This window comes from Eschscholzia californica, unplaced genomic scaffold, assembly GCF_041429995.1.
Source record: "Eschscholzia californica isolate CP2 unplaced genomic scaffold, dmEscCali1.0.p SCAF_2, whole genome shotgun sequence".
Taxonomy (NCBI): Eukaryota; Viridiplantae; Streptophyta; class Magnoliopsida; order Ranunculales; family Papaveraceae; genus Eschscholzia; species Eschscholzia californica.
The window spans coordinates 3,457,614-3,483,860 of record NW_028238309.1 but is presented as its reverse complement, the minus strand read 5'-3'; the positions used below and the strand labels follow the sequence as shown (position 1 = coordinate 3,483,860).

Genomic DNA, 26,247 nt, shown 5'->3' with positions numbered 1-26,247 from the left:
AGAGTTTAACTACTTAGTTGTTATACTGCTTGCATATAATAGAAGTTTTACTAGAACTTAATTGCAGCGATAACTAGAAATTTCACACTACGAATTTGGTTTCGTGAACAATTTAATGTGTTTTATATTATTGAAATTTTTTGAATATTTATAATTTGATATATGAAATTTATGTTAACTTACTAAAGAGCCTCCGGTAAAATTTGATATTAGACCCTCTAATTCTTAGTCACAACTAGAAAACCTAATTGCCCACTTAGAGTATTTGTATTTTGGAAAATTTTCATGTCTCTCTCAAACGAGACTCTCAAACATCCACAAATTAAGCTTGAGGTCACTGATCACAAGTGTGAACTCTTTTTATTTTTTTGTTAAAGGATCACAAGTGTGAACTCTCAACCAAAAAAAATCACAAGTGTGAACTCTCAACCAAAAAAAATCACAAGTGTGAACGCTTAAATTACAAATAAGGACTTTTTTTAGTTGAAATTACTAATAAAGACACGAGAATTAGATCACAAAGTCAACGCGGGAAGGATTATTGGAGAGTGGTACAGGCTGTTGGTCAAAATCAAACTTTTATAACTATATAAGTTTCTGGCTTTTATGACCCACTTGGAAATTTGCATATTTGACTCTATTTCTCTTCCTATTTTTTAACCTATTTTTAGTTCATCCGTGGACCCTTCCTCTGAAGTTTAAAGTAACAAATGAGTAAATTTAGTCTATTTGTATTTATGGCCTTTAGATTTTTCATATTTTCAATGTTAATTTCCACAATACATTAATTAGTCTTAGTTCGATATCGCCCCACCATATGACTTAAAGCTAATCGTCGAATCCTTTTTAGACCATATGGATTGTCGTATTCGTTACGACTATTGTATTGCAGTAGTAACTTCATAAGCAAATAGGTGAAGTCACTAATTTCTCTTATTATGGGGCTAATCAAAAGTCGGAAGTAAACAACAATCAAAAAAGAAAAAGTCAAATAAGAACCACATTTTTCAATTCAAACTTATTATCCTCACCAACCTATAAATGTAGTGTAAAAGAACTAGTAGTACCCATTATCATAAACTAAGAATCTAATCCTTTTTAGATGCTTTAGCCATGGAAATAACACTAAAGATCTTCATCTTCTTCAAAGTTTTCTCTTTCTTAATTTTATCTTGTTTTCTTTCAATACAAGTTTCAGCACAAACTAAAGAAACAGAAGCTCTAATAAGATGGAAAAACAGTTTGAATTCTCATTCACTTACTTCTTGGTCTTTCATTAATGGCAGCACAAGAAGCAATCCTTGTAATTGGACTGGTATTCGTTGCAATAGTTTCGGAAGTATTATCGACATAAATCTTGCGAATTCAAACTTAGATGGAACTCTAAACCAACTCAATTTTTCGGTGTTTTCGAATCTTAGTTCTCTCAATCTTGATTTAAATAATCTTGTTGGTTCAATCCCATTTGAACTTGGGTTTCTTTCGAAACTCGTTTATCTTAATCTGGGTAGTAATAATTTTACATCTTCAATACCAATAGAGCTTGGAAATTTATCAGAGCTTCGTCTTCTTCGTCTGGGTAATAATTCGTTGAATGGTTCAATCCCATTTCAGCTTAGCAATCTTCAGAAGGTACGGAATATCGATCTCGCTGGAAATTATTTATCAAATCCTGATCCAACTCTGTTTAAAGGTATGCCATCATTGACTTATTTGAATCTTAAACTCAATTCTATCCAAAATGAAGTCCCACCTTTCATTTTTCGGTGCCCGAATTTAGTCTTTCTTGACTTGTCTGAAAATCCAATTGGAGGTTCAATTCCAGTGCAAATTGGTAAACTTACTAGACTTCAAGAACTGAATTTAGCAATCAATCAGTTTAATGGCTCAATCCCATCTGAGATTGGCGAGTTATCGAACCTTAGAATCCTTACACTTCAAGAGAATACATTTTCCGGGCCATTACCAGCTTGGATAGGAAATCTTAAGATGCTTGAGAGGCTAATTCTCAATAATGCTACCTTGAATTCGAGCATACCGTACGAGCTTGGTTTCTGCACAAACCTTACTTATATTGAGCTATCGGGAAACAATCTTGAAGGTCCATTGCCTCTTTCAATGGCTTCATTAACCCGAATCTCTGAATTCGGAATTTCTGGTAACCAATTGTCTGGTGAAATTCATCCATCTTTTCTCTCCAATTGGACTGAACTCATTTCTCTGCAACTCCAAGATAACAACTTTAATGGACTAATTCCTCCTGAAATCGGGTTGCTTAAAAAACTCGAAATTCTTTACTTGTATAACAATAAATTATCAGGACCGATCCCTCAAGAGATCGGAAACTTGGAAAATTTGCAAGAAATGGACTTATCGGTGAATGCTCTTACTGGTTCAATCCCATCAAGTATAGGAAAGTTAACTATACTTACTCGGGTGAACTTCTTCGACAACCAACTCAGTGGGACAGTTCCACCGGAAATAGGCGATATGGAAAAGATGGAAAGTTTCGATCTTAGCACAAATAAGCTGCAAGGACAGTTGCCTTTGTCAATAACCAGATTGAAATTCTTGAAAACCTTTTATGTTGCAAACAACAGCTTTTCTGGTAGCATACCGGAAGACTTTGGTCCGAGTTCTCTTAGAAATGTAAGCTTCTCTTACAACCAATTCACCGGAAAAATTCCTCCAAAAATCTGTCAAGGAGGGAAGCTTGTTTACTTAACAGCAAACAAGAATAAACTAGATGGGCTGATTCCTGATAGCCTTAGAAACTGCCCAAATTTAACAAGAGTTCGCCTTGAAGATAACTTCCTTGAAGGAGACATCACGAAAGCGTTAGGGATTTACCCTGAACTGGAATTCATTGACTTGAGTAAGAACAGACTATCCGGGGAATTGTCATCGAACTGGGGAGCATCTAAGAAGCTTTCTTACTTTCGTATATCCGAAAACAAGATTACAGGTGAAATTCCATTAGAATTAAAAAACTTGAATGCTTTACAAGATCTTAGTCTTTCCTCCAATAAGCTTTCGGGGAAGATTCCAACGGAGATGTTTCAACCTTCTTCACTTCTTTACAAGCTAAATTTGAGCGGAAATCAGCTCTCAGGGGAGATACCGGCAAAAATTGGAAAGCTATTGGATTTGAGTCTTTTAGACTTGTCAACAAACCATCTAAGTGGGCCAATACCGAAGGAAATTGGAGACCTTAAAGCATTGATATCCTTGAAACTCAACGATAATAAGTTAAACGGGCAGATTCCTTACCAGATTGGGAACTTGGGTTCTTTACAAACTATCCTTGATCTCAGTCAAAATTCACTAGATGGAGAGATAACACCACAACTTGGGAATTTAAGACAGCTAGAAAGTTTGAATCTTTCTCACAACAGACTCTCTGGTTCAATACCCTCCGGTCTTCAAGGTATGATAAGTCTTCAATCTATCGACGTTTCGAATAACAATCTTGAAGGTGAAGTTCCAGATATACAAGCTCTTAAAAAAGACCCTGTTCGGGCACTACAAGGTAATCGGGGTCTTTGCAGTAGTAGCCAACTTCAAGTTCAAGGTTTAAGTCCTTGTAGTAGCAACTCTAAATCAGGTAACGGCAAGAATAACAATAAGCGGAAACTGTTAGTTGCTGTCATTGTTCCAATTGCTGCAGTTTTGAGCTTTCTCTCGCTTCTTCTCGCAATATTTTGTTGCTGTCGTGTGGGAAAAGATAGATCAGATGAAGAAAACAACGAGTCGAGGGATGGGAATTCGTTTTCAGTATGGAACTATAACGGGGAAGTAGAGTTCAAAGATATTGTGAAAGCAACACAGAACTTCGATGATAAATGTTGTATAGGGAGAGGTGGACAAGGGACTGTTTACAAAGCAATTCTTCCGAACTTTGTAATTTTCGCTGTAAAACGTCTCCATAATACAACAATATTGTCGAAGGAACACGGTTCTCCGGTGGAAGATCAATACAAGTGTTTTGAATCTGAAATATATGCATTGACAGATATACGACATAGGAATATAGTGAAGTTGTATGGATTCACTCTAAGGAAAGAATGTATGTTTCTAGTTTATGAGTTTGTCGAAAAGGGTAGTTTGTCAAACTTCTTGGCCGGTGAAAAAGAATCGAAGTTGTTGAATTGGTCGATGAGGTTAAATATTATCAAAGGCATAGCACATGCTTTATCTTACTTGCACCATGACTGCACGCCACCGATTGTTCACCGAGACATAACAGGAAACAACATATTATTGGACTCAGAATTTGAAGCTAAGGTCTCAGATTTTGGAACGGCAAGATTGTTGAAACCAGATGAGTCTAACTGGACAGTACCCGTCGGCTCATATGGATATATTGCACCAGGTCAGTTCTTCTCCCTCACCTGCACCACACTTCTACTAGTTACTTGTTTATCTGCGAACCTAGAAAGACTCAATAGCATATCGTATGAGGCTAGGTAGTGTTCATATTTTTCATAAATAATCTCTGAAATCTGACTCAAGGTCTGATTGGACTCCAGTCAAATTTCAGATTGTTTGTTTTTGTCTGAATCGTGATATCTGACTCGTCTGAATGTGCGGTTGAGATTGATTTTGACTCCGTTTGATTTCGAAGAGTCTGGCGAGTCAGATTCAGACAATGAGAAAAAAAAAACTAACACTGCCACAATTGGTAGGAACCAGGAGTATAAATAGATAGATAAGTCTAAGTCCATAGAAGTAAAGATTACTGTCTACTGTCTAGAGCTTCCTATATGGGTTATATCAAAAAGATAAATTATTCATATCTTATAACAACTTGTACTAATTCAGACATTTTTATATTTTGCAGAGCTTGCATCGACAATGAAGGTGACAGAGAAATGTGATGTATATAGTTTCGGAGTCGTCGCATTAGAAGTGTTATTTGGAAAACACCCAGGCGAAATCCTTTTGTTGCTGCAATCTGAAGTAAATGACCTACTACTAGTTGATGTGTTAGACAAACGAATACCACTTCCGACTGGTATGGTTGCAAAGGAGTTGGCACGAGCAGTAACCTATGCTTTGGCGTGCACACGTATATCTCCCAATTCTAGACCAACTATGCATATAGTTTCTCGTGAAATTACAGGAAATGCGATATTTCTTCCTCTATCTGGGACTTTTAACCAGATAACACTGAGAAAGTTGATGACTATTTTGTAAAATATATACTAAATGGAGCTATAGATAAGGTTGATATAGAACAATACAATAAGTTTGTTTCTCCAAGTATACTTGCTTATGACGAACATAGACATTTTTTTTTGTTGAACTAAGATAACATTAATGAAGCAAAGAGTTCTTACAATACATATGAACTAAAAAACAAGGAATATTATGCCACACTTTGCTATGAATGTGCTTCCTCGACCATTTAGCAAGTTTATCAGCTTGGGAGTTTGCTGCTCTCTTGACGTGGTGAAACCGGATTGCGTGGAAGGCGCTACATCTTTCTCTGATTTTCTTGATGTGAATCTTCGATTGCCATTGAATGGAGTGACGACTGTTGCGGAGGTGTTTTATCAAGTTAGAATTATCACTTTCAATGATAATCGATCTGTATTGCTTGATTCATAAAAAATTTCTTTCTTTCTCACCGAATTAGTCTCAAAATTATGAAGTTTGTGAAGATAGTATGTTGAGATCGTCCCATGTCTTTGCTCGAGCATCCCATGTCTCTGCTCGGGTGCCCAAGCCACGAACCCGGGTCCTATGTGTTTGCTCGGCCGTCCAAGCCACGAACCCTGCCGTCCCATGTGTTTACTTGGTTGTCCCAAGCCATGAGTTGGGGCATCCCGTGTGTTTGCTCGGGCGTCCCAAGCCATGAACCTTCATTTTGTGTGTTTGCTCTGACATCCTATGCATCGGTTTGGGCGTCTCAAGCCACGACCCAGGAGTCCCATGTGTTTACTCAAGTGTCCCTTACTTGTCTGAGTTTGACTTGTGTGCTGCATTGTTCTGTGATTCGGTGCACCTACTCGAGTGTCCCATGTCTCGACCCAGTTTTTTCGTTGTAAAAATTTGTTATTTTCAACAATAGTATACTTCAACTTCGGGCCAAACTAGACTATCGGAACACAAATTTTACGTCTATGATTGGAATTTCCACAATTTTGATATCAACAACTTCAATTTTGACAGTTTTACATTATTTTCTTTTATTTTTGGCTGCATCAATTTCTTCTATAAACTTATAGGCCAATTGCCCCTATACCAGAGTTGACAACACAGACATGGGTAGTTTTCCCTTTATATATCCAGCTCTCTACTTAGTCGAAGCAGCTCTACATATAAGTTGTCATTTCTTCTCCATCCCAAAGTCAACGATCCAGCTCCCTTTTAGTTCTTCCTGAAATTCCTGAACTTCACTTTTCAGTCAACCTTTTTTCTCAATCAAAATTTCTCCCAATTCCAACCCAAAATTCATTTTTTCTTCCACAAATTTTGGGTCAGAACTATCCAATTCACAAATCCCTCCTAGGGTTTTCAAATTCTTCCAATTCCCTGTAACTAGAACAACATTTCAAGTCAAGTTCTTTCCCAATTTCAACTGATTAGGGTTTTCAAATTCCAGAATGGGTCCATTAATCATCCATAATCATCATCATCATAGCTTCTTCAATTAGAGTATCTACTTTGAAATTTTCTGTTTTGGTGATCAATGGATACTGAAATTAAAAACCCTAATAGTAATTCCAAAATCAAGCCAGTGACAGATAATTTAGATTCTGAAAAAGGGGAAGAAGAAACAGAGGAGGAGAAAGATGAATCTAGGTCTTTGTTGCCAAATCAAAAAGGTGGGATTTTGAAGAACAAGTCAAAGAAGTGTTTGAGAAAAGTTCAGTGGAATGATAAAAATGGAGATAACCTTGTTGAGGTTTTGGAATTCCAACCTAGGTATTTTTCTTATCTTCATCTGATGATATTATCTTTTCTTCTTCAATTTTGATTAGTTGAATGCAAATTGTGATTCTCTTTGTTAGTGATGAGAAAATTGAAAATTATTGTTTCTTTCTTGTTTTGGTGGTAAGTGTAGCTAAAGTAACACTCATTAGTGTATGAATACTTGTGGCTAACATTCATAGTGTCGCTAAAATTACACTCAGTGTATTCGCGGAAAGTGATACTAGTTGCGTCGCCAAGAGTAGACTCATAGACTCTTGGCATTGCAAAAGTGATAGATGTTGCCAAAAGTGATACTCATAGTGTTGCCAAATGTGATACTCATAGTGTTGCCAAATATGATACTCATGGTGTCATTAGAAGTATCACACATTGTGTTGCTAAAAGTATCGCTAAAACTCTGGGTAAATGTGCCACCGTAGCTAAAGATGTCACTCATAGGCCCTTGGCGTGATTAGAAGTATCATACATAGTGTCACTAAAGGTAGGTATTGACTAAAACTCTGGGTAAAAGTGCCACCGTACCTAAAGGTGTCATTCGTCGGCCCTACTAAAAGTGCCGCTCCTAGTGTTGCTAAAAGTTTCACCCTAGCTAAAGGTATCACTATATGCAGCTAGGTAAAAGTGTTACCTTAAGCCCTAGCTACAAGTGTCACTTGTGTGTTGTGTTGTCAATAACAATGCCACTCGTGTTGTCACTATCAATGCCACTTTTGTTGTCGCTATCAATGCCACTTGTGTTGTCGCTATCAACGCCACTTGTGATGTAAATAACAATGCATCTATGATGTTGCTTGCAATGCCAGTTGTAACGTTGCAAGCAATACCTCGTGTTGTCGCTATCAACGCCACTTGTGATGTAAATAACAATGCATCTATGATGTTGCTTGCAATGCCAGTTGTAACGTTGCAAGCAATACCTCGTGTTGTCGCTATCAACGCCACTTGTGATGTAAACAACGGCGCGCTTGCGATGTTGCTAGTAAAACCAATTGTATCGCCGCAAGCAATGCCGCCGGTAACAACCCAAAAGTGCTATGAAAGTGTCACTGATAGTGCGTCTGCATTAGTAACTTGTTGTACTCACTTCTGTTACAAGATTTATCAATATCTAAGAGAACTAGTAAACTTTTGTATAACAAAGTATCAACCAACTAAACTATAATCATGACCTCAGGAATTCCTTCTATTTTTTTTTGTAGCGAAGCAAGTGATAGCGATGATGAGGATTCAGATGCATGTTTTTGTACAATACTTTAGTTCTTAATCAAACCTGTGAACTTGTCCGTAACTATTGAAGGATTCATGCAGTACGCCCGAAAAATCTATGCCCCCATTTTATACCCTTCACAAGTTGGATCAAGTGTCTATCTAACAAGACTAAGCAGTCAGCTGTCTCGCTTGTTCCAGTTTCGATTCTTTTTTCTCATCTAGAAGAATCGCTCAACAAGACATTCCTGTGCGTTTTTATGCGAGTTTTTCTATAAGATCTATCTATTTTCGAAGACTATCTTCTTTGCAATTAGGAATATAAAGATGATTATAAATTCCTTGCCACATAACTGTACTATATATTTGATTCATTCAATATTGTAAACTTCAATCATATATGTCATAGAGCAGTTCCATTCACTAAATTGCATAATGAAGGGCTTTGGACTTTCCTTTTGCTTAAATTTTTTTTACGGCCGAGAAGAGTCCAACCTAAGCGTGTTTTTTTTTTTCAATGTCGGAATCTGACCCGCCTGGAACAAATGACGGTGCATCAACCTAAATCGGCTATTCAGGCAAGCCTAACAACAGCAAACATTCCAGATTCCAATAAAAACAGCAGCAGCAGCAGCAAACATTCTGAAATTTTACTTAAGGTCGATACAGACCTTGTGTCACAAGAACTAGCACTACGAAAACAAAACTTGTAAAAGTACGTTTTATAATAGCACGTATATATTGATGAGGAAACCCAATCTAACAACTTTCAATTCTCAAACATGCGTAAAAAAACCACACAAATCTTCACAAATATAATCGACAAATAGTAAGACAAAACACACAAACAACATACCGAGACATTATTTTCACATTCTTAACAAATCTAACTGCTATAAGCTTCAGCAGCTCCTTTCTTTAAAGCTCTCTCCAACCTTGTCTCAAATGGAGTCGAATGCCAATTCACTCTCTTGTCCTGCAAAACCGACACAAGTTCATCACTTACCCACCATTAAATTTCATCACAGAATTCAGAAATTACCCCGAAAAACACATCTCAGTTCATAGATAATACCTCTCTGTATTTACTAGTTGTGTTTGGAATGCCTTTAATGGAAGAGTCTGAGCTTGAATCTGTAGTCTGGTTCGTGTGACTCCAGTAGCTACCTACAGTACCCAAAATGGGCATTTCATCTGGACTTCGAGTTGGTGACTTACGTGGGGATGAAGTTGCAGAAAATTGTCTAATTTCTTCGAGAGTTAAAGCACCCAAGATCGGTCGATCTTCTTGACTTCTAGGGGAATGTGATCTCGGAGACAATTTGTTAACTTCAACTGAACCTGTGCCAATAGATCTGTTGCCACTTTTAATGGATGGTGTACTATCAGATGATCCTAACCAGGTTGAAAGGCTAGCATCTAGGGCTATTTCTTGCTTAGAAGGACTAGATTGATCAAAATTTGACTCGAAACTGAAAGATTGATCAATTTTTGGATTTAACCCGAAAGATGATTGCTTGAAAGTAGGTTCTGCACTAAAGGTGAAAAGATCTGGTTTTGTTTCCAAATTGATATTCTCCTTCTTCTGGTGCATTAATGGTGAAGGTGTTTTCGCTTTTACGGCTTTCCATTGAGTCAGATTTTCAACAGGATTGAGCACAGAATGAACATACTGACTTCTAACTCGAGAAGACTCATGCTTCTTCTTTTCCTCCTTCGGAGAATCATTCGTTTTAAGAGGACTAGTAACCTCTTTCTCTGATAATGGAGTTGAACCAGTTCTTGATCCGACTGGTAAAGAGAACAACGATTCAGATGACTCTACTTCACCTAATTGTTTCCCATCATTATGATAATCGTCTTCATAATCTTCTTCATCTTCATTGTCGAACTCACTTTCAACTGATTCCATTTCCTCATATTCATCATCATCACTATTTATGCAATTTCCATATCTATGATTGGATGGGAAAGAACCCAAACTTGAAGAACTCGAGTTATCTTCGGAGGGTGAAGTCGATCGGGTTGGTTTCACAATTTCATCTTGTGTCTTTCCTGTTTCTTCCCCATCATCACTCAAACTGGTATTAGTTTCTTGAGAGGAAACTTTATCATAAGCCTTAACATTCAGATCAAAAGTAACCTTCTTTCTGGTATTAAAGCTCAACTGCTCCTCTACTTCATCTCTGCCAAAAAAAAGGTGTAAAATTTAACAAGAGATATGAACACCCAAAACCAAGAAAACCCTAAAAATAACTATTTTAATAACGAACCTCGGTTCAGAGACTGGACAAACTGTTTTTTCTGTGATGATCTCTTGCTTGAAAGCCTCAGTCAGTCGTAAAGGTTCATTAGACTCATTTCTCTGCACAAATTTAACATAACAGAAAGATTTGAATTTTTTTCCAAAACCCTAACACAATTAAGAGAAACTAACCAATCAAGCTAAAATTTAGGGTTTTTTTGGGTACAAAAGCAACAAAATTATCAGATAATCAACACACAGAAATTGAAACCCTAAAAATAAACTAAAGTACCGTATAAAATGATCAAGCTAAGTGAGAACTTACTTGTTGTGGTTCGAGTTGAACTCTATTTGATGATATTTGGCGTTTCTTGTTCTTGGAAGAACCGAAACAAGCAAGAAAACACCCCATTCAGTGATAATTTGATTGATTTTGAAAATAAGGAGATCCAATTGATCTTAAAAGAGAAAAGATCGATTAGAAGTTCATGATTAGGGTTAGGGTTTTCGTGGGAGAAATGCAGAAGGGGTAGAAGAGAGTTGGGGTAAAGGAGGAAGAAGAGCGTTGGTTTGAAGAAAAAGGAAAAAGGTGGGAGGAAAGAGGAGAAAAAAAACGGCCAAGTGATTTCAAATTTATTGAAAATATGACCGTTACAAGTTGAAATGATTTGGTGAAAATGTGTCTGACCCGGGCAGTTTAATAAACAATATAGGAGTATTACTTGTGATAAAATATTCTTTTTAAAGTATCTTTTTTTATTTTCAAGAATTTGATGACAACGATTCCTTCGAGATTTCTAGTGGAGCGTAACTGACTGGTTCTACACCTTGTGCACTCTTGATTTTTTTTTTTACGGAGAATTAGTTGTCTGCATTTTTTATGTTCACAGTTCAAAAATGCCCGATAAGTTGTTGTGTCTATTCTTGATTTCTAATTTTGTACGTCGTTTTTTTAAAGTTGATATGTTATCAGATGGTTGGTCGTATCTCTATTGTAGTTAAATAAATTATCAAGAATGTCACCAACCAAGATTTTTTTGCAGTACAATTAGATGTTTCCCATCCACCCACCCATAGTATTGAGATGGTTAGTAAGCTACCCTAGCTATGAAATGGAGAACGTCGATTTGGGGAAAGACTTGTTAGAATAATATATGTAATAGTTAGGGGTTGTTTAGTAATTTGTCCTTTAAGGGTCTTTTAGTCTTTTATCATTAGTATATATTTGTTAAGTTGTAAACCTAATTCACCACAATGTTTCTCCTCTTCCTTCTTTTCTATGATTATTGTTATTGATTTTCACAAGACTTTATTCATGTTACTTCTATATCCTTTTTCTCTTCTTTTTTATTTTATTGAGTAAATGTTTCAATCGTGTAAATAAAATGAAACCATTTCTCAAGTTTAAGTATTATAATTCAAACTATGTCAGAATTCAAATTTATAGATTTTGTTTTTGTGCTACACAGTGCGTTCATAGTTTCTTTGTCGAAAAAATCAAATTGTTTTTATATAAAAAATAGTGCTTTGGTAAAGTTCAGAGTAATATCCTCATTTTCTACTTAAGATAGATAGTAAACAATGAGATTGGTGTTTGTTTGTTGTGCACAAGAGGTCACTGTATAGTAGGGTAATTATCTTCTACGATGCGTCGCAATAATAAGTAAAGTTGATAAAGTCAGAGCTGACGTGTCCATTTACTAGCTAGAGATCATTGTAACACATTAATCTTATTTATAGATTGTTCTCGTTTGAACGTAATCTACACAAATTATATAGATGACAACAATTCAACGATCTTTACTAAGGTTGTTAACAAAATAGAAAAGAATATACATATAGAAAGTCAACAATTTTTTATTAGAGACGGTTTACCAAGTTGATTTCCACCCTCTAGACTAAAGATTCGAGACACATAAAGTATGCTAACATTTAAAAAAAGTTAGAAGTACATATTTATCTTGTCCATTTGTAGTATGACTTGTTTCAACTAGTAGAAAAGAAAAGTATTGACACAAGAGGATAATATAAGTAGAATAATTGCATTAGTTAGGTCACTAGATAACAGTGTCTACTCTCAACAAAAAAAAAAAAAATAACAGTGTCTACAATTGGGCAACCATATGAAATGGATGAGTAAAATTTTGATCATTTTTGACCAATTGGTGTCCAAACTTTTTACTCCCTATTCCCCTCCAATCCCAATAGGGCATAAACAATGTTAGGGTTTTCAGAACATGAATGAGATCAATCAAACTTTAATACACAACTCTCTCTCTCTCTCTCTCTCTCTCTCTCTCTCTCTCTCTCTCTTTAATTGGTTTAACATAAAATATTAATCAAATCCTAGCCGTTGATTTAAATATAGATTTCATTTCACAATATAGATATTTCCTTGAAAGCTAAAGTCGGCGTCTTTGGCTGAAAACCCTCATCTTCTTCTCTCAGTCTAGTGAGAGAAACAGAGAGAGAGAGAACAGAAAAGATGGATTCAGATCAAGGGAAGTTGTTCATAGGAGGAATTTCATGGGACACATCTGAAGAAAAGCTTAGTGAGTATTTTGGCAAGTATGGGGAAGTTGTTCAAACTGTGATTATGCGTGATAAGATTACTGGAAGACCTAGAGGTTTTGGGTTTGTTGTTTTTGCAGATCCTTCTATTCTTGATATGGTTCTTCAAGATAAACACACCATTGATGGAAGAACGGTGAATTTTTCAAACTTCTCATTACTTTCAATTAATTAGATTGTTTTTCATTGATTTACATTTTGATAGAATATATCCTTCCCAGTAATTATTTGATCTTAATGTATTGTCTGTGATTAAGTATTGATCTGATGGTTTTGTTATGATGCCTGCCAAAAACCTAGATTTTTAGGGTTATCACTGGTTTGGGACGCAATGTGCCATTTCCTGTCCATATATGATATGTCCTCCCATTGACCTAAAGGTACCTATTGAAAGAGAACAATTGAAGATAGAACTACTATGTAGTATGTAATCTGACGTTACCCTCATTGGAATTGTGATTGTGATTGCTTTGATTGTATTTGTTAGTGAAGTTTGTTTTTCATTGTTGGATACCAAAACTCCGAAAGAGAATAGAAGAAAGATTCAATGACAGTTTAATGTTAACACACGCGATATTAATACGTGTCATTCTTTGCCCAACGATTGCATCATTTTGATCTTAGGTTGTAGTTTATCTATCTAGTTTAAACATAATGTCGTTCCGTCTCTAAACTGGACTTGGTCTTGTTTCGTTTCTCTCCTCTCTGCTTTTGTAGCATGAAACTTTCAAATATGACCATATGGATTATGTTACAATGATTTTTTTTCTCCATTTTAGTACTGCATTTTGGATGTGTGAAGCTTTCGTATACCCATGCCTTTTTTCTTATTGAGGTAGTAAGGTGTATCAATTCCATCGATTTTCAGGTGGAAGCAAAAAGGGCTTTATCAAGAGAGGAGCAACAAACATCTGGTAGATCTAGTAATCTTAATGCAAATAGAAACTTTGGAGGTGGTGGTAATATTAAAACGAAGAAGATATTCGTAGGAGGTTTGCCACCAACCGTGAATGATGAATCGTTTCGTCAGTATTTTGAGGCATTTGGTAATGTAACAGATGTTGTAGTTATGTATGATCAAATTACCCAACGCCCTCGTGGTTTTGGTTTCATTTCCTTCGATAGTGAAGAAGCAGTAGATCGAGTTTTAACTAAGTCTTTCCATGATATGGACGGAAAACTTGTGGAGGTCAAACGAGCTCTTCCCAAAGATGCAAACCCTAGTAGTGGAGGTGGGGGTAGTGGTCGTTCCGGTGGAGGCTTCCAGGGTTATGGTAGTTCTGGTGCAAACAGTGGGTCATACGATAGTCGAATGGAGGCCAATAGGTATGCCCAACCTCAGGCAGCTGGAGGTGGTTTTCCATATGGTTCTACTGGCTATGGTCCAGGTGGTGGCTATGGATATAGTGCTGCAAATAATGGTTATGGTGCTTATGGCTATCCTGGAGGTAACGCTGGATTCAATGGACCCGCTGGGCCTTACGCGAATCCCAACTTTCCAAATGCTAGTGGATATGTAAGTGGGCCACCTGGTGCTCCAAGAAGTCCATGGGGTGCGCAAGCTCCTTCTGGATTTGGCTCTACACCCTATGGTGCAAATGCAGGTTACGGGAATGCAGCTCCTTGGAATGCTTCAGCTGCTGCTGGCAGTGGTGGTGTTTCTGCATCTAGCGGTCAATCTCCAAGCGGGGGAGCTTCTGGTTTTGGTGGTCAAGGGTACGCCTATGGTGGGTATCCGGCTGGTGATGGGTCTTATGCTGCTAATGCAGGTACTTATGGTGCCGTTGGAGGGCGTACTGGTAGTAACCCAAATAGCAGTGGTGGTACTCCTAGTGGAGGAGATCAACAAGCTTCAGGCTATATGGGAAATTTTGCTGGTGATGCTAACCAAGGTTATTGGAGGTCTGATCCATCACAAGCAGCAGGTTATGGATCTGCTCAGACAACTTCAGGTACTGGTGGATATGGTGGTGGGTATGGTGGTGCTCCATCCAGGCAGGCTCCACAGCAGTAACTTCAGGATGGAATCAAATCTTCTATTCTATCACTTGGAAGCTTTCTCTCTCTCTACAACCATGCACTTAAACTGGTGTTCCGTCGTATGCGTACTCATGATGAGGCGTCTCTTGCAGGATACGTCAGATTCTTGAGACTGGTTGGATTGCTTTCAGTAGTTATTAACTTATTACTATTTTGCTAGTTTATATTTACTAGTTCCTAGATTTCCTAGTATTCTCTTTCAAGCTTAGTGTAATGTTATGTGTGCTTAGCCGTGTTATGGCATTACCTCCTCTTTTGTTTTCTTCCTTGTCTCTAGCGTCGAAACTAGAGTAGCTTATCTTAGACTTGTTATTTGTCTTGTTGGATAATATAGCTAAGTATTTATATCAATCATGTGTTTTGCTTAACAATTGTTTGTTGCAGCTTGAGTTCAATTTGAAGCTTCATGTTTAGAAATTATGATTGATAGAAGTGGTAGAAAATCAGCATATGGTAGTTCAGAATGGAAAATGGGTACTATTGCTAGTTATTGGAAGTGCTTCTTGTTAGTAGTACTAAACAGTGGAGATGTAAAGCCATTTTTGTAGATCACTGCGTATCAGTAGAGTACCCGTAGACGTACTGGTAGTTAAGATATTTTGGCGAATGGTGCTATTAATTTGAGGTGCTTCTTGTTAGTAGTACTAAACAGTGGAGATGTAAAGCCATTTCTGTAGATCACTGCATAATCGGTAGAGTAGCAGTAGACGTACTGGTAGTTAAAGATATTTTGGTGAATGGTGCTATTACTAGTTATTTGAGGTGCTTCTTGTTAGTAGTACTAAACAGTGGAGATATAAACCCATTTCTGTAGATCACTGCGTAATCAGTAGAGTAGCGGTAGACGTACTGGTAGTTAAAGATATTTTGGCGATCGCATAATCATTTTGCTCCTGTATTTTCCCTTGTTGTACAGGAGGAAGGGTAGAGAGAGATGCCCGCTTTTCGATCAGGTGATTGTTCTGATTGGCGATGGCAGTCATGAAGCAGTAAGCTGTTTGATTGAGAAAGATGCATTATATTGAACAGTGGTACCGAACCTGCAAGATTCGTGTTTGTTTCATGGAAATCTCTCATATCCCCAACAGGTAGCTATGTCATCGCAGGAAATTTGGGGCAAACGATTTTTGGTATGTGGGTAGATATAGATTTCATTTCCAAAACGAGCAGAGATTGTTTTATAGTAGCCTTATGGATAGTAGATTTTAGTAAAACCCCAACTAGTTTTTTCTTTTTGGAAATTAGTCACTACTCGGCAAAAGTGTTCTGTGAGTATTTATCATACTTTTCAATATTATCCATTTTGCAGGGAATGTGATTGATATCTTCTATGACTATGGTTTTATAACGTAGTAGAATTTTTCAGCAAATATGGTCGCTTCTTTTGGTTGTACATTATGAGACTCCGAACAAAGTATATGTTGTTAGCATCCATCATAGAGAGTAAACATACCAGGCTACCATGAACAAAGGCAGATGGATTTCTGTCAAACATATTATTGCAGGAAAAATGCTAGGGAACAAGAAAACAATGCAGAAAGTAGGCAGAAATCTTATGTGGCTTGTCATGATTCGCGCTTCGGATTATTCTAATCAACTGAAGCACAAATTAGTCTAAGCCACATAGAGTTTCTACTCCGAGTCTGCTTGGTTTTCTTGTTCCTTGGCATTACTCTTATTGCAGTTCTGCCCTTCAACACTCTTATGAGTTATGAAGGATGTCAAATTCACTCTATTTCAAACATTGGTGAAGGGGAAACCATCTCGTATGACCTATTGTTGGGAAAAAAACCTGAAGTACAGAAGCTTTAGCATTTTCTATAGATATATGTTCCATGAGAGATCCAATTTCTTTGTTGTTTCATGTTCGCCTTGGTTCCTATTGTCCCAACTGAACTTCGATGCCACTTTGACTCAGCTTGTCTACAACAATTTTAACTGCAGATTGCGAGAAATAGAAATATTATTCCGACGACAATGTAGTCTTTTCTTTCCTATGAAACAGCTATTTGGACTGGGAGAGAGATGTCTGAGGCTCATTTTAGTCTCTTTGAAGATGTATCTGGGGTTTGTTGTTAGCTAAATTTAAGTTGTCTCCTTCCCTTCATCTAATGTCATGGTGTCAAAACATGCAATTTTACTTAGATGTCCAGTAGACCCGACCCACCCAAATACTGCCATCTTCATTGTTGAGAGTAAAGAAATCCCAATCCCATATAGATAAAAGATGAAGTGTGATGTCCCTTGTAAGGGTTTAGCGACCATTTTCTAGTGACACGTGTTACATATGCTAGGCTCTAAAGTGTTAAAGCGGATAATGTCGCTAGTAGCTCGAAAGGTGATTCCGACAATCCTATAGCAAGCCTCTGTTACGAAGTGGTCATAGGAGGGTGTACTGTAAAACAATTCCACATAAGTTAGAGGTAAAATGTGCGAGTATCTCTTCTAAAAGGTTTTTTTTATTGAAAGATCTTCTAAAAGGTTAAAAATAACGAAGGATCGTTCACAAAAAGATACCTTTTGCTGGTGCTACATCTTAAAATTGCGAGACCTCAGAGTAGTGGTTGAGAAAAACTGCAAATTTTGTATCGGGCCCTTTGCCAATATAAGACCAAAAAGAATTCTTTATATTTATTATAGTAAACATAACATTTCTACTTCAGTTATATAATGTTTTGTTATATTTCAAATGAACATTGTAATTAATTCTGTATTTGGTGCTTCAAAGTATTTACGATAAAGCAATTACTAACCCATTACATTCTTTCATGACAAAAATATAAAGTTCTAGTTCTATAAAAACACATTTAAAGATCATTATCTAAGAAGAAAATGAAAACAATAATTACGGAAGTTAAAATTCTATAAATCTTTAACCTACAAACATATGCTTGTAATTGACAATTTTTTTTGTTGAACTTTGTAATTGACTATTTGAAAAAGAAAAAAAAAATGAAAGGAGGAAGTATTGCATGACCTCTAATTCGTAAAATAAAGTATCAACTACCTAAACTACAACCAAGTTCTTGCTTTCAAAGATTTATACCGAAGTTAATTATTTGATGGGCCCTTTATTATTTTTTGTCATCTAAAAATCGGGTGCCATCGCACCTACAACACCCCCTTTCCACACCCAGTCGGAAGTATGGAAACAGACATTATCAATAACAATCAGGAGGCTGGTCCGTACAATCTTATACGAAAGACAACAAGGTTAAAATCAAGTTAGAGAAAGAGAAGGAAAAGACAGCTTGGGATTTAGCTAAACTTAGCTTCTCTCACTAATATCATCTCCTAAATTTAGAACCTAATACAACTTAGAGAAAAACAATGAACCCTAAAACATCTCTCTATTCTCTCTCTAGAATCTCATCACATTCCCTCTTCTTATGCCCATCACCTCTTTACCCTCCTCTCTTAGTCAGATATCTGACGACACCCCATCGTCGGTTATCTGACCCACCACCACCACCACCACGGGTCCACCATTCCAATGGATCACCAACCCCAGTCCCGCCGGGAATCCCTAGCCGGAGGCTCATCATTCTCTTCCACCACATTCCGATCAGAAACAGAACCACGACAAGATTTATCCGACCTAGATTGGCCGTTCGGTAAAATCGAAGGTATTGATAAGGATGATCTGAGAGAAGCGGCTTATGATATTTTCTTCACAGCTTGTCGATCTCCGCCTGGTTCCGGTGGTAAGAATGCTTTAACCTATGGTCATTTGGCGGCGCAAGATGGTGGCGACGGTGGCGGAATTGGTGGGATTGGAAATTTTGGAGGGAGGACAAATGGGTTGGGATTGGTGGCAACTAGTAAAGTGAAAAGGGCTTTAGGGTTGAAAACGGTGAAGAGAATTTTGCCTAATATTAAGAAACCTAATTCGAATCCGTCTTCTCCTAGGGTAAGCAATTCGAGTAATCAGAGTAATGGGGTGGCTTTAACTTTGCCATTGATGAGATTGAAGCGGCCATTAACGTCTGCTGAAATCATGAGACAACAAATGAGGGTTTCTGAACAGAATGATAATCGACTCAGGAAGACGCTCATGAGAACTCTCGTCGGTCAGGTATCTTCCTCTCCCTCTCTAGAATTTGGCGTTGCCATTGATTCTGATGAAAAAACCCTAAAAAGTTCATTCTTTATTCAACTGTAAAAACGGTTTTTCAAATGCAGATTGACTTGGTCAATGGACGTTGACTTTAGAAAACATATTTGTGGAGGGATTTAGAGAAATATAAAGAAAAAAATCATTCACATTGCCTTTGTTGTTTAATTTGAGCAGATGGGTAGAAGAGTAGAGACGATAATCATACCATTAGAACTTCTTCGTCATTTAAAACCATCGGAATTCAACAATGTAAACGAGTATCATCTCATGCAAAAACGCCAACTCAAAATCCTTGAAGCTGGTCTCCTTCTCTACCCGTCTGTGCAACTAGACATATCATTGAATCCCTCAGCTATTCAACTTCAAGATGTAATTCGAGGGAGTGAAACGAAGCCAATCGATACTACTAAAAATTCGGAAACCATGAGAATGTTACTCAATTCTGTGGTTACGTTGTCATTAAGAAGCACAAATGGGTCAACTGCCGATGTGTGTCATTGGGCAGACGGGTTCCCCATGAACATACACTTATACATTTGTTTGCTTCAATCAATTTTCGATATTAAAGATGAGACATCGGTTCTTGATGAAGTCGATGAACTTCTTGAGCTCATTAAGAAGACATGGTCTACTTTAGGAATTAACAAGTTTATACATAATGTGTGTTTCATGTGGGTTCTCTTTCAACAATATGTTTTGACAGCACAAATCGAACAAGATCTTTTATGTGCTTCTCTTACTATGTTAACTGAAGTTGCAAATGATGTGAAGAAAGCAGATCGTCGAGATATTGTATATATTAAGATTTTATCGTCTACTGTTTCTTCAATGCTTGGTTGGTCTGAAAAGAGATTGCTTGATTATCATGATAGCTTTCAGAAAGGGACTGCTGGTTTGATGGAAAACTTACTCCCTTTTTCATTATCGGCTTCAAGGATTTTAGACGAAGATATATCGAACCTTGGAATGGTACAAGAGAGGGGGGACTCGATGGTGGAAATGGGTAATAAGGTGAATAACTACATACGGTCATCGGTGAGGAACGCATTTGCTAAGGTTTGTACTACTCTTTTATTATTTTTCCATTATTTGACTCGAGTCAGATATCGAATGTAAGGTTTCTATCCGACCCATGCGCCTGACTCTGGCTAATTTTTGGTCAATTACAGTCAGACATAACATAAGTATGAGTTAAGAGACCGTTTTGTGTAGAATAGTATGAAATTACTAATGTGTCTTTAACCAAAAACAAGTCAGACAACTCAGATTCAGACAAGTCTGACTCAGGCGAGTCCGATTCTGACAAGTCTGACTCAGGCGAGTCAGATCAGCAAGTGTTAGATTTCATTTAGTATTCCTTACTAAATTTGGTTTGTTGTTTTGTTATTGTGATTATCAAATAAAAAGATCTTAAGTGGAACCAAGAATATTGGGGTCGAGGAAGAAGAAGAAGCTAGTGAAGCTTTGATTCAATTAGCTAAAGAAACAGAAGACCTGGCTATAAAGGAGAAAGAGAACTTTAGTCCTATACTCAAGAGATGGCACCCAGTTGCTGCTGGAGTTGCTGCCATGACCCTCCACAATAGTTATGGAGCAGTGTTGAAACAATACATAAATCGTGTTTCGACGTTGACAAATGAGGCGATTGGGGTCTTACAAAGAGCTGGAAAGTTAGAGAAAAATCTTACGCAGATAGTTATAGAAGACTCTGTTGATTGTGAAGAAGTAGGCAAGGTACTCATAAAAGAAATGGTGGCATATGATGTTGATTCCATCATTTTGAAGCTCTTAAAATCATGGATTTATGAGAGGTTGAAGGCGGGTAAGAAGTGTCTTGGTAGAGCTAAAGAAACCGAGGTAAGTTCTTCGTTAACTGCTAAACCGACTCGGAAGTTCTACATATTTGATGTTTGTTTATCATATCGAAGCATGATTGGATCTGTTATTTACATTTCAGACATGGAACCCAAAATCTAAGACAGAGCCGTATGCACAGTCAGCTGTGGATGTAATGAAGTTGGTACACCAATCTGTCGACAACTTCTTCGAAATCCCAATTGGAATTTCTGATGATTTGGTTCAAGATCTTGTAGAAGGATTAGAACTTCTTGTGCTTGACTATACTTCCTTTATTTCATCTTGTGGTAAGACACCTCTCTCCGTATTTAAGCGAAATTCCGTTTCTTTTATGAGCATATCGAAACACTCATAAAATATAGGTCTTAGATACCTTTACGGTAAGCTATCGTGAAAATTATTATCTTTGCTGTTTTTCCATTTAATATTATCAGGATCGAAGCAAAGTTATATTCCTGCACTTCCTCCTCTAACAAGATGCAATCAATATTCAAAATTCACTAAGATATGGAGGAAAGCAAGCCCTTGCAGATCTGGGAGATCCGAAAAAAACAGAAAAAGCACGCCAGAAGGCGATCATCCTCGCCCATCCACAAGCCGTGGCACACAACGCCTCTACATCCGTCTAAACACCCTTCAATATCTCCTATCTTACGTTCACTCCCTTGACAAATCACTCTCCCTGGCCCGTCGCCAAAACCCGTTACCTTCATCCCGAGCCCGCTTTGCCAACAACTGTCGACACCTTTCCGCTTCTCAGTCCTACTTTGATCTTGCTCAATCCACCATTATCACAGCCTCTGAAAATGTTGCGAAAATAGCTGCATACCGTCTTATATTCCTTGACTCAAACTCTGTCTTCTACGAAAGCCTTTATGCAGGTGATGTTGCAAATGCTCGTATCCGCCCAGCCTTACGAATTCTCAAACAAAATCTCTCTCTCCTCACTGCAATGCTAATGGATCAAGCTCAACCTTTAGCCGTGAAAGAAGTCATGAAAGCCACATTTGATTCATTCCTTATGGTTCTACTTGCTGGAGGAGTCTCACGAACCTTCACTCTATCAGACCATGAGATGATCGAAGAAGATTTCGAAAGCCTTAAACGTGCCTTTTGCTCGTGTGGGGACGGATTGATACCCGAAGAAGTTGTAGAGAGAGAGGCTGAAACAGTGGAAGGGGTTTTGGGACTAATGGGTCAGAGTACCGAACAACTCGTCGAAGATTTCAGCATTATGGCTTGTGAAGTGAGTGGGCTAGGTATTATGGGTGAAGGGCAAAAGGTCCCAATGCCGCCAACTACCGGAAGGTGGAATAGAGCCGACCCAAACACAATCTTGAGGGTTTTGTGCCATAGAAATGATAGAATTGCTAACAGTTTCTTAAAGAAGACATTTCAATTAGCAAAGAGAAAATGATAGTTCGAAGTTTCTACTCGAAAAACTTCTTTGTGATTATTCAAATTGTATAAAATTCTTTGGCTATTAAAATGTTGCTTCACCTCCATGTATACAAGAAAAGAGCAGACAAGATGAAGGAATGCATATGTATGTATTATATTATGTTTCCTTCTTTTTTCATCAGAATTCACCATCTACTTCATGTATATATATATATATATATATATAGAGAGAGAGAGAGAGAGAGAGAGAGAGAGAGAGAGAGAGAGAACCTTTACTTCCATATGATATTTCTGTAACAAAGATGCTCTCTTGTACATCATTAATGGAGGAAGATCATCTTCTTACCAAGAAACTGTAAAAACTAAATTTTTTGACCAACAAATCTACTTCAAATCCGGGTTGTTTCTCGTTTCAATGATAGAATTTCCGGGTTTTCTTTAAGAATAACCATAGAATCAGAGACCTCTGCTCTATAAACATAAAACTTTGTCACAACTATAAAGAAGATGAAATTCAAGATGTTCAATATGGCAAAGAATGCATAATAGTAATCTAGATGAGATTCATTAAGGTTATTTAGAATCCATCCTTTATGATTATTCCTCTTGGTTAAGTTCGAAACGGTTGTCAAAAGAAAACTACTAAAGAAGTTTCCGATTCCTATAGTAGTCATCGAATATGAAGTCCCGAGGCTCTTCATACTTTGAGGTGCTTGATCATAGAAGAATTCAATCTTGGCAACTTCTAGAAACGCATCGGCTGTCCCCATTAGCGCAAATTGGGGTAATAAAGTGAAGATACTAAGAGGAACCATCCCTCCATTTTCGACTAAACCATGATTCTTCGCTACGTGTAATCTTCTCACCTCTGTTAGAGATGCAATAACCATGATAACTATGTGAAGAACAAACCCAATTCCCATTCTTTGAAGAAGAGTTATACCTCTTGGGTTCTTGGTCCATTTCCTCATTATTTTGACGAAAATAAGATCATAAATTACGACACAAATGAGCATCGATAACGTTACAAAAGCTGTTAAGCTTGCTGGTGGGATTTTAAAGTTTCCTAAATTTCTATCAAGAGTAGTTCCTTGCTTGATGAAAAGGGTATTGATTTGAGCTAACATTGCACTTGGAACAAATGTTGTAATCAAAATCGGAACCATTCGAAGCATTTGTTTCGTTTCTTCTACTTGAGTAACCGGACATAACATCCACGGAGAGTCTGAGCCCGTTTTTACTGCAGCTCTATTGAGGAATCTGCATCAAATCAAACATGAAACAAAGTTAAAAAAGAAGTTAAAATTTCTAACAAGACTTCACTAGCCAAGGATAGTTTCTAGTTCTACTAACCTCAATGAAGGAGTGGAATCAATTCTAAATTTCCCTTTCTTGGAATATTCATCCAAGTTGAGTTCATAGAGTTCTTTAGGATCATTGGGTAAAGGCACCTTCCATTTCTTCATGGCAGCCAAAATGACTTTAGTCATCCTTGTAAATGGACTTCCTGAAGGCACTTTGTGTCTATAAAACGGCGTACCCGCTAAGAAAATCATAATGGATATCAAAAGCCCGATTGTGGGTAGCCCATAACCAAGTGACCAACCTACATTGTCTTGTATGTAAACTAGGAAAGTGTTAGCGAAAAGTGTTCCGAAGAATATACTAAACATCCACCAATTGAAGAAGGAAAGCTTATGGGCCTTCTCCTTTGGGTAGAACTCGTCGAATTGGTCTGCCCCGATAGTTGAAATGTTGGGCTTGGTTCCTCCTGTTCCTATTGCCAATATATAGAGTGCACTATAAAATACTCCTAATTGTAATGTCGAGGCTTGCTTACAGTTTGCAACATCAATTTGATCACAACTTGGCGGTTTCAGTGCATCCAAGGAAACACTTAATGTTAACAAACTCATTCCCTGTGACCAAGTTCAAGAGAACGTAAACCCGTTAGTATAATGGTCTATGGTGTCATTTCTCAAGGGAAATAACCCTTTTACCATTTTCAGATATTGTGTTGAATCTGACTAGTCCAAATCTATCTTTTTTTTTTATGAAGGAGTCCAAATCTAACTTGTGTTGACAAAATGCACGAAAACAAGTTATTTTATATCATGAAAAATGGACCATACAGGTTATTTTATATCACGAGGTCTTAACTCAAACTCATTTTATGTCTGACTCAAATGAACTAAAAAATATTCCAAGTAAGCTATTTAAGCGTGTGCTAGTAAGAAGAAAGGCAAATTTTAAATTCCGACTGACTCAATACTCAAATAATATTCGGACCTTGAGCCAGATTTCACATCTCGATTTGAATAAAAAACCCTACTAAACTTAATTATGAAAGAAATAAACATATTACCAAAAGATAGATGATAGAGGCAATCACAAAAGTCCAGTATCTGCCAAGATGGGCATCTGCAATATATGCTCCTAAAATGGGTGTCATCCATATTGTGCCAACCCAATTTGTGACATTGTTGGCCGAGCTCACTGTCCCTTGATGAAGCTTCCTTGTTAAGTATAACACAAGGTTTGTTGATATTCCATAGTATGCCATCCTTTCAAATACTTCATAAACTAGGTCATCACAAAAATGCAAAAGATAAGATATGTTATTTTCGTTCTTTCATGATGGTTGTTTTTAAACTGAGAATAGTCCCACGGGGGAGAATGACGATCTAGGAACCAAGTATATGATGTCTAGGTCATCTCCGCTCATTAATTGTCTGCTGGTTTTGAGTTGGAGAGAGGGAGAGAGAGAGAGAGAGAGTAAATACCAACAACAAACGAGCAAGCAGTCCAACCACCTCTCTTGCATCTAAGAACAGGGTTTCCATTAAGATCAACAGTACCATCCTGTGTGTACTCATCACCTGGAGCTTCTTCAACAACTTCTCTTCTGTTACTACTTTCATATTCACCCCCACCCATCTCCCTCTTATAAGATAATCTTGTTGGTATTGGTAATTTCACAGTTTCTTACTTCAAGAGAGTGGTGCTTGCTTTCCTCTCATATATTACTTCATGTTCACAACCCAGACACCATATATATATATATATATATATATATATATATATATATATATATATATCCAGTCACCTCATGTTTATATGGCTATAAATAAAATTTGTAGGATTGTGTGGATCATCATGCTAATTTGCTAGCTTGCAAGGGGTACCACACTTCGACCCACCGAATGTGGGATTGAATTGTAAGACACTCTTCTTAAACCATGTAAAACCGCGTCATACCAGACAAAACATACTATCAATGCTGATAACGTGTTATAGTGTTGCACATGACTAAGTAATAAATTTTTAGACTTTCATACTGTTCAATATGATATTTCAGAACTTCACGGTTTTAATATACACCACTGAAAATAGTGTATATTCCGTAATGAAAGGTACCTCACTACATCTCGAGCCAATGTGGGAGGATGTACAACTTTGGTCTTCAGATAGTGAGATAGGGTTGTCTCGTTATAGATATTCAAGTAGGAGGCATATGGTTGTCCTTGGGTTTTTTTTTTATGAGAGTTGTCCTTGGGTTTTAAATGATGTTCTCTTTTTCTAAGTCCAAATTTTGAATACATTTATCTTTTTGTTTTCTTTTGGTAAGGTAATACATGTTCTTTTCATGGTTGCAAAACTTTCATGACCAATATAGATTGGTGAACCAAACCTTTACCTTATCCCTTTGACATACATACATTGTGAATGTGTAGCTTTCATTAACTAATTTACCTAGTCAATGGCATTGATGAAGATGTGAAAGGTGTGGGACCATTTTCTCCGTCCTAATTCGGGCATCCTTGAATCCTTTTACTATTCTGCATCGCAGTTCGAATCATCTTATGTTACT

The 26,247-nt window shown here is 37.3% G+C and overlaps 6 protein-coding genes across 8 annotated transcripts; 4 read left to right on the top strand and 2 right to left on the bottom strand.

Moving 5' to 3' along the window:
- The first annotated feature begins 895 nt into the window (after positions 1-895).
- On the top strand, positions 896-5,259 carry LOC147555338 (uncharacterized). The gene is made up of 2 exons (XM_086663572.1): positions 896-4,372; positions 4,841-5,259. The coding sequence occupies exons 1-2, from the start codon at positions 1,114-1,116 to the stop codon at positions 5,194-5,196; spliced, it is 3,615 nt and encodes a 1,204-aa protein (XP_086519698.1). The 5' UTR covers positions 896-1,113; the 3' UTR covers positions 5,197-5,259.
- A 1,082-nt stretch (positions 5,260-6,341) lies between these two features.
- Positions 6,342-8,568, top strand: LOC147555337 (uncharacterized). The gene is made up of 2 exons (XM_086662850.1): positions 6,342-6,930; positions 8,139-8,568. Exons 1-2 carry the CDS (start codon positions 6,695-6,697, stop codon positions 8,194-8,196), a joined length of 294 nt encoding a protein of 97 aa, XP_086518976.1. The 5' UTR covers positions 6,342-6,694; the 3' UTR covers positions 8,197-8,568.
- Positions 8,569-8,852: 284 nt separating this feature from the next.
- On the bottom strand, positions 8,853-11,014 carry LOC147555336 (uncharacterized). The gene is made up of 4 exons (XM_086662849.1): positions 10,716-11,014; positions 10,419-10,510; positions 9,221-10,331; positions 8,853-9,121 (listed from the first exon to the last, which is right to left on the bottom strand). Exons 1-4 carry the CDS (start codon positions 10,800-10,802, stop codon positions 9,032-9,034), a joined length of 1,380 nt encoding a protein of 459 aa, XP_086518975.1. The 5' UTR covers positions 10,803-11,014; the 3' UTR covers positions 8,853-9,031.
- Positions 11,015-12,373: 1,359 nt separating this feature from the next.
- Positions 12,374-16,371, top strand: LOC147555335 (RNA-binding (RRM/RBD/RNP motifs) family protein). Of its 2 annotated transcripts, XR_015234857.1 has the most exons (3): positions 12,374-13,097; positions 13,830-15,116; positions 15,918-16,371. XR_015234857.1 is itself a non-coding variant. In XM_086662848.1 (2 exons), exons 1-2 carry the CDS (start codon positions 12,876-12,878, stop codon positions 14,973-14,975), a joined length of 1,368 nt encoding a protein of 455 aa, XP_086518974.1. In that variant the 5' UTR covers positions 12,374-12,875; the 3' UTR covers positions 14,976-16,371. The 2 variants fall into 2 exon arrangements, 1 of the variants encoding a protein (XP_086518974.1); XM_086662848.1 differs by having other exon boundaries at positions 13,830-16,371.
- A 1,875-nt stretch (positions 16,372-18,246) lies between these two features.
- On the top strand, positions 18,247-22,548 carry LOC147555334 (protein unc-13 homolog). Of its 2 annotated transcripts, none has more exons than XM_086662845.1 (5): positions 18,247-19,076; positions 19,293-20,174; positions 20,526-20,975; positions 21,076-21,262; positions 21,410-22,548. In XM_086662845.1, the coding sequence occupies exons 1-5, from the start codon at positions 18,495-18,497 to the stop codon at positions 22,390-22,392; spliced, it is 3,084 nt and encodes a 1,027-aa protein (XP_086518971.1). In that variant the 5' UTR covers positions 18,247-18,494; the 3' UTR covers positions 22,393-22,548. The 2 variants fall into 2 exon arrangements, with proteins under 2 accessions (XP_086518971.1, XP_086518972.1); XM_086662846.1 differs by having other exon boundaries at positions 18,936-19,076; positions 19,184-20,174.
- An 88-nt stretch (positions 22,549-22,636) lies between these two features.
- Positions 22,637-25,910, bottom strand: LOC147555333 (protein NRT1/ PTR FAMILY 5.2-like). Its single transcript, XM_086662847.1, has 4 exons — positions 25,160-25,910; positions 24,742-24,959; positions 23,730-24,295; positions 22,637-23,636 (listed from the first exon to the last, which is right to left on the bottom strand). The coding sequence occupies exons 1-4, from the start codon at positions 25,311-25,313 to the stop codon at positions 22,766-22,768; spliced, it is 1,809 nt and encodes a 602-aa protein (XP_086518973.1). The 5' UTR covers positions 25,314-25,910; the 3' UTR covers positions 22,637-22,765.
- Positions 25,911-26,247: the final 337 nt, after the last annotated feature.

Bases quoted from the DNA above. Each gene is read 5' to 3' on its own strand.
- LOC147555338 (XM_086663572.1), top strand. From the start codon at position 1,114: ATGGAAATAACACTAAAGATCTTCATCTTCTTCAAAGTTTTCTCTTTC. The intron at 4,373-4,840 runs GTCAGTTCTTCT...TATATTTTGCAG, and splicing joins ATATGGATATATTGCACCAG to AGCTTGCATCGACAATGAAG.
- LOC147555337 (XM_086662850.1), top strand. From the start codon at position 6,695: ATGGATACTGAAATTAAAAACCCTAATAGTAATTCCAAAATCAAGCCA. The intron at 6,931-8,138 runs GTATTTTTCTTA...TTTTTTTTGTAG, and splicing joins GTTTTGGAATTCCAACCTAG to CGAAGCAAGTGATAGCGATG.
- LOC147555336 (XM_086662849.1), bottom strand. From the start codon at position 10,802: ATGGGGTGTTTTCTTGCTTGTTTCGGTTCTTCCAAGAACAAGAAACGC. The intron at 10,511-10,715 runs GTAAGTTCTCAC...AAATTTGTGCAG, and splicing joins TTCAACTCGAACCACAACAA to AGAAATGAGTCTAATGAACC. The intron at 10,332-10,418 runs GTTCGTTATTAA...TTTTTTTGGCAG, and splicing joins TGTCCAGTCTCTGAACCGAG to AGATGAAGTAGAGGAGCAGT.
- LOC147555335 (XM_086662848.1), top strand. From the start codon at position 12,876: ATGGATTCAGATCAAGGGAAGTTGTTCATAGGAGGAATTTCATGGGAC. The intron at 13,098-13,829 runs GTGAATTTTTCA...ATCGATTTTCAG, and splicing joins ACACCATTGATGGAAGAACG to GTGGAAGCAAAAAGGGCTTT.
- LOC147555334 (XM_086662845.1), top strand. From the start codon at position 18,495: ATGGATCACCAACCCCAGTCCCGCCGGGAATCCCTAGCCGGAGGCTCA. The intron at 20,175-20,525 runs GTTTGTACTACT...TCAAATAAAAAG, and splicing joins TGAGGAACGCATTTGCTAAG to ATCTTAAGTGGAACCAAGAA. The intron at 20,976-21,075 runs GTAAGTTCTTCG...TTTACATTTCAG, and splicing joins GTAGAGCTAAAGAAACCGAG to ACATGGAACCCAAAATCTAA.
- LOC147555333 (XM_086662847.1), bottom strand. From the start codon at position 25,313: ATGGGTGGGGGTGAATATGAAAGTAGTAACAGAAGAGAAGTTGTTGAA. The intron at 24,960-25,159 runs GTATTTACTCTC...GTGATGACCTAG, and splicing joins TGCTTGCTCGTTTGTTGTTG to TTTATGAAGTATTTGAAAGG. The intron at 23,637-23,729 runs GTTAGTAGAACT...GATTTGATGCAG, and splicing joins GATTCCACTCCTTCATTGAG to ATTCCTCAATAGAGCTGCAG.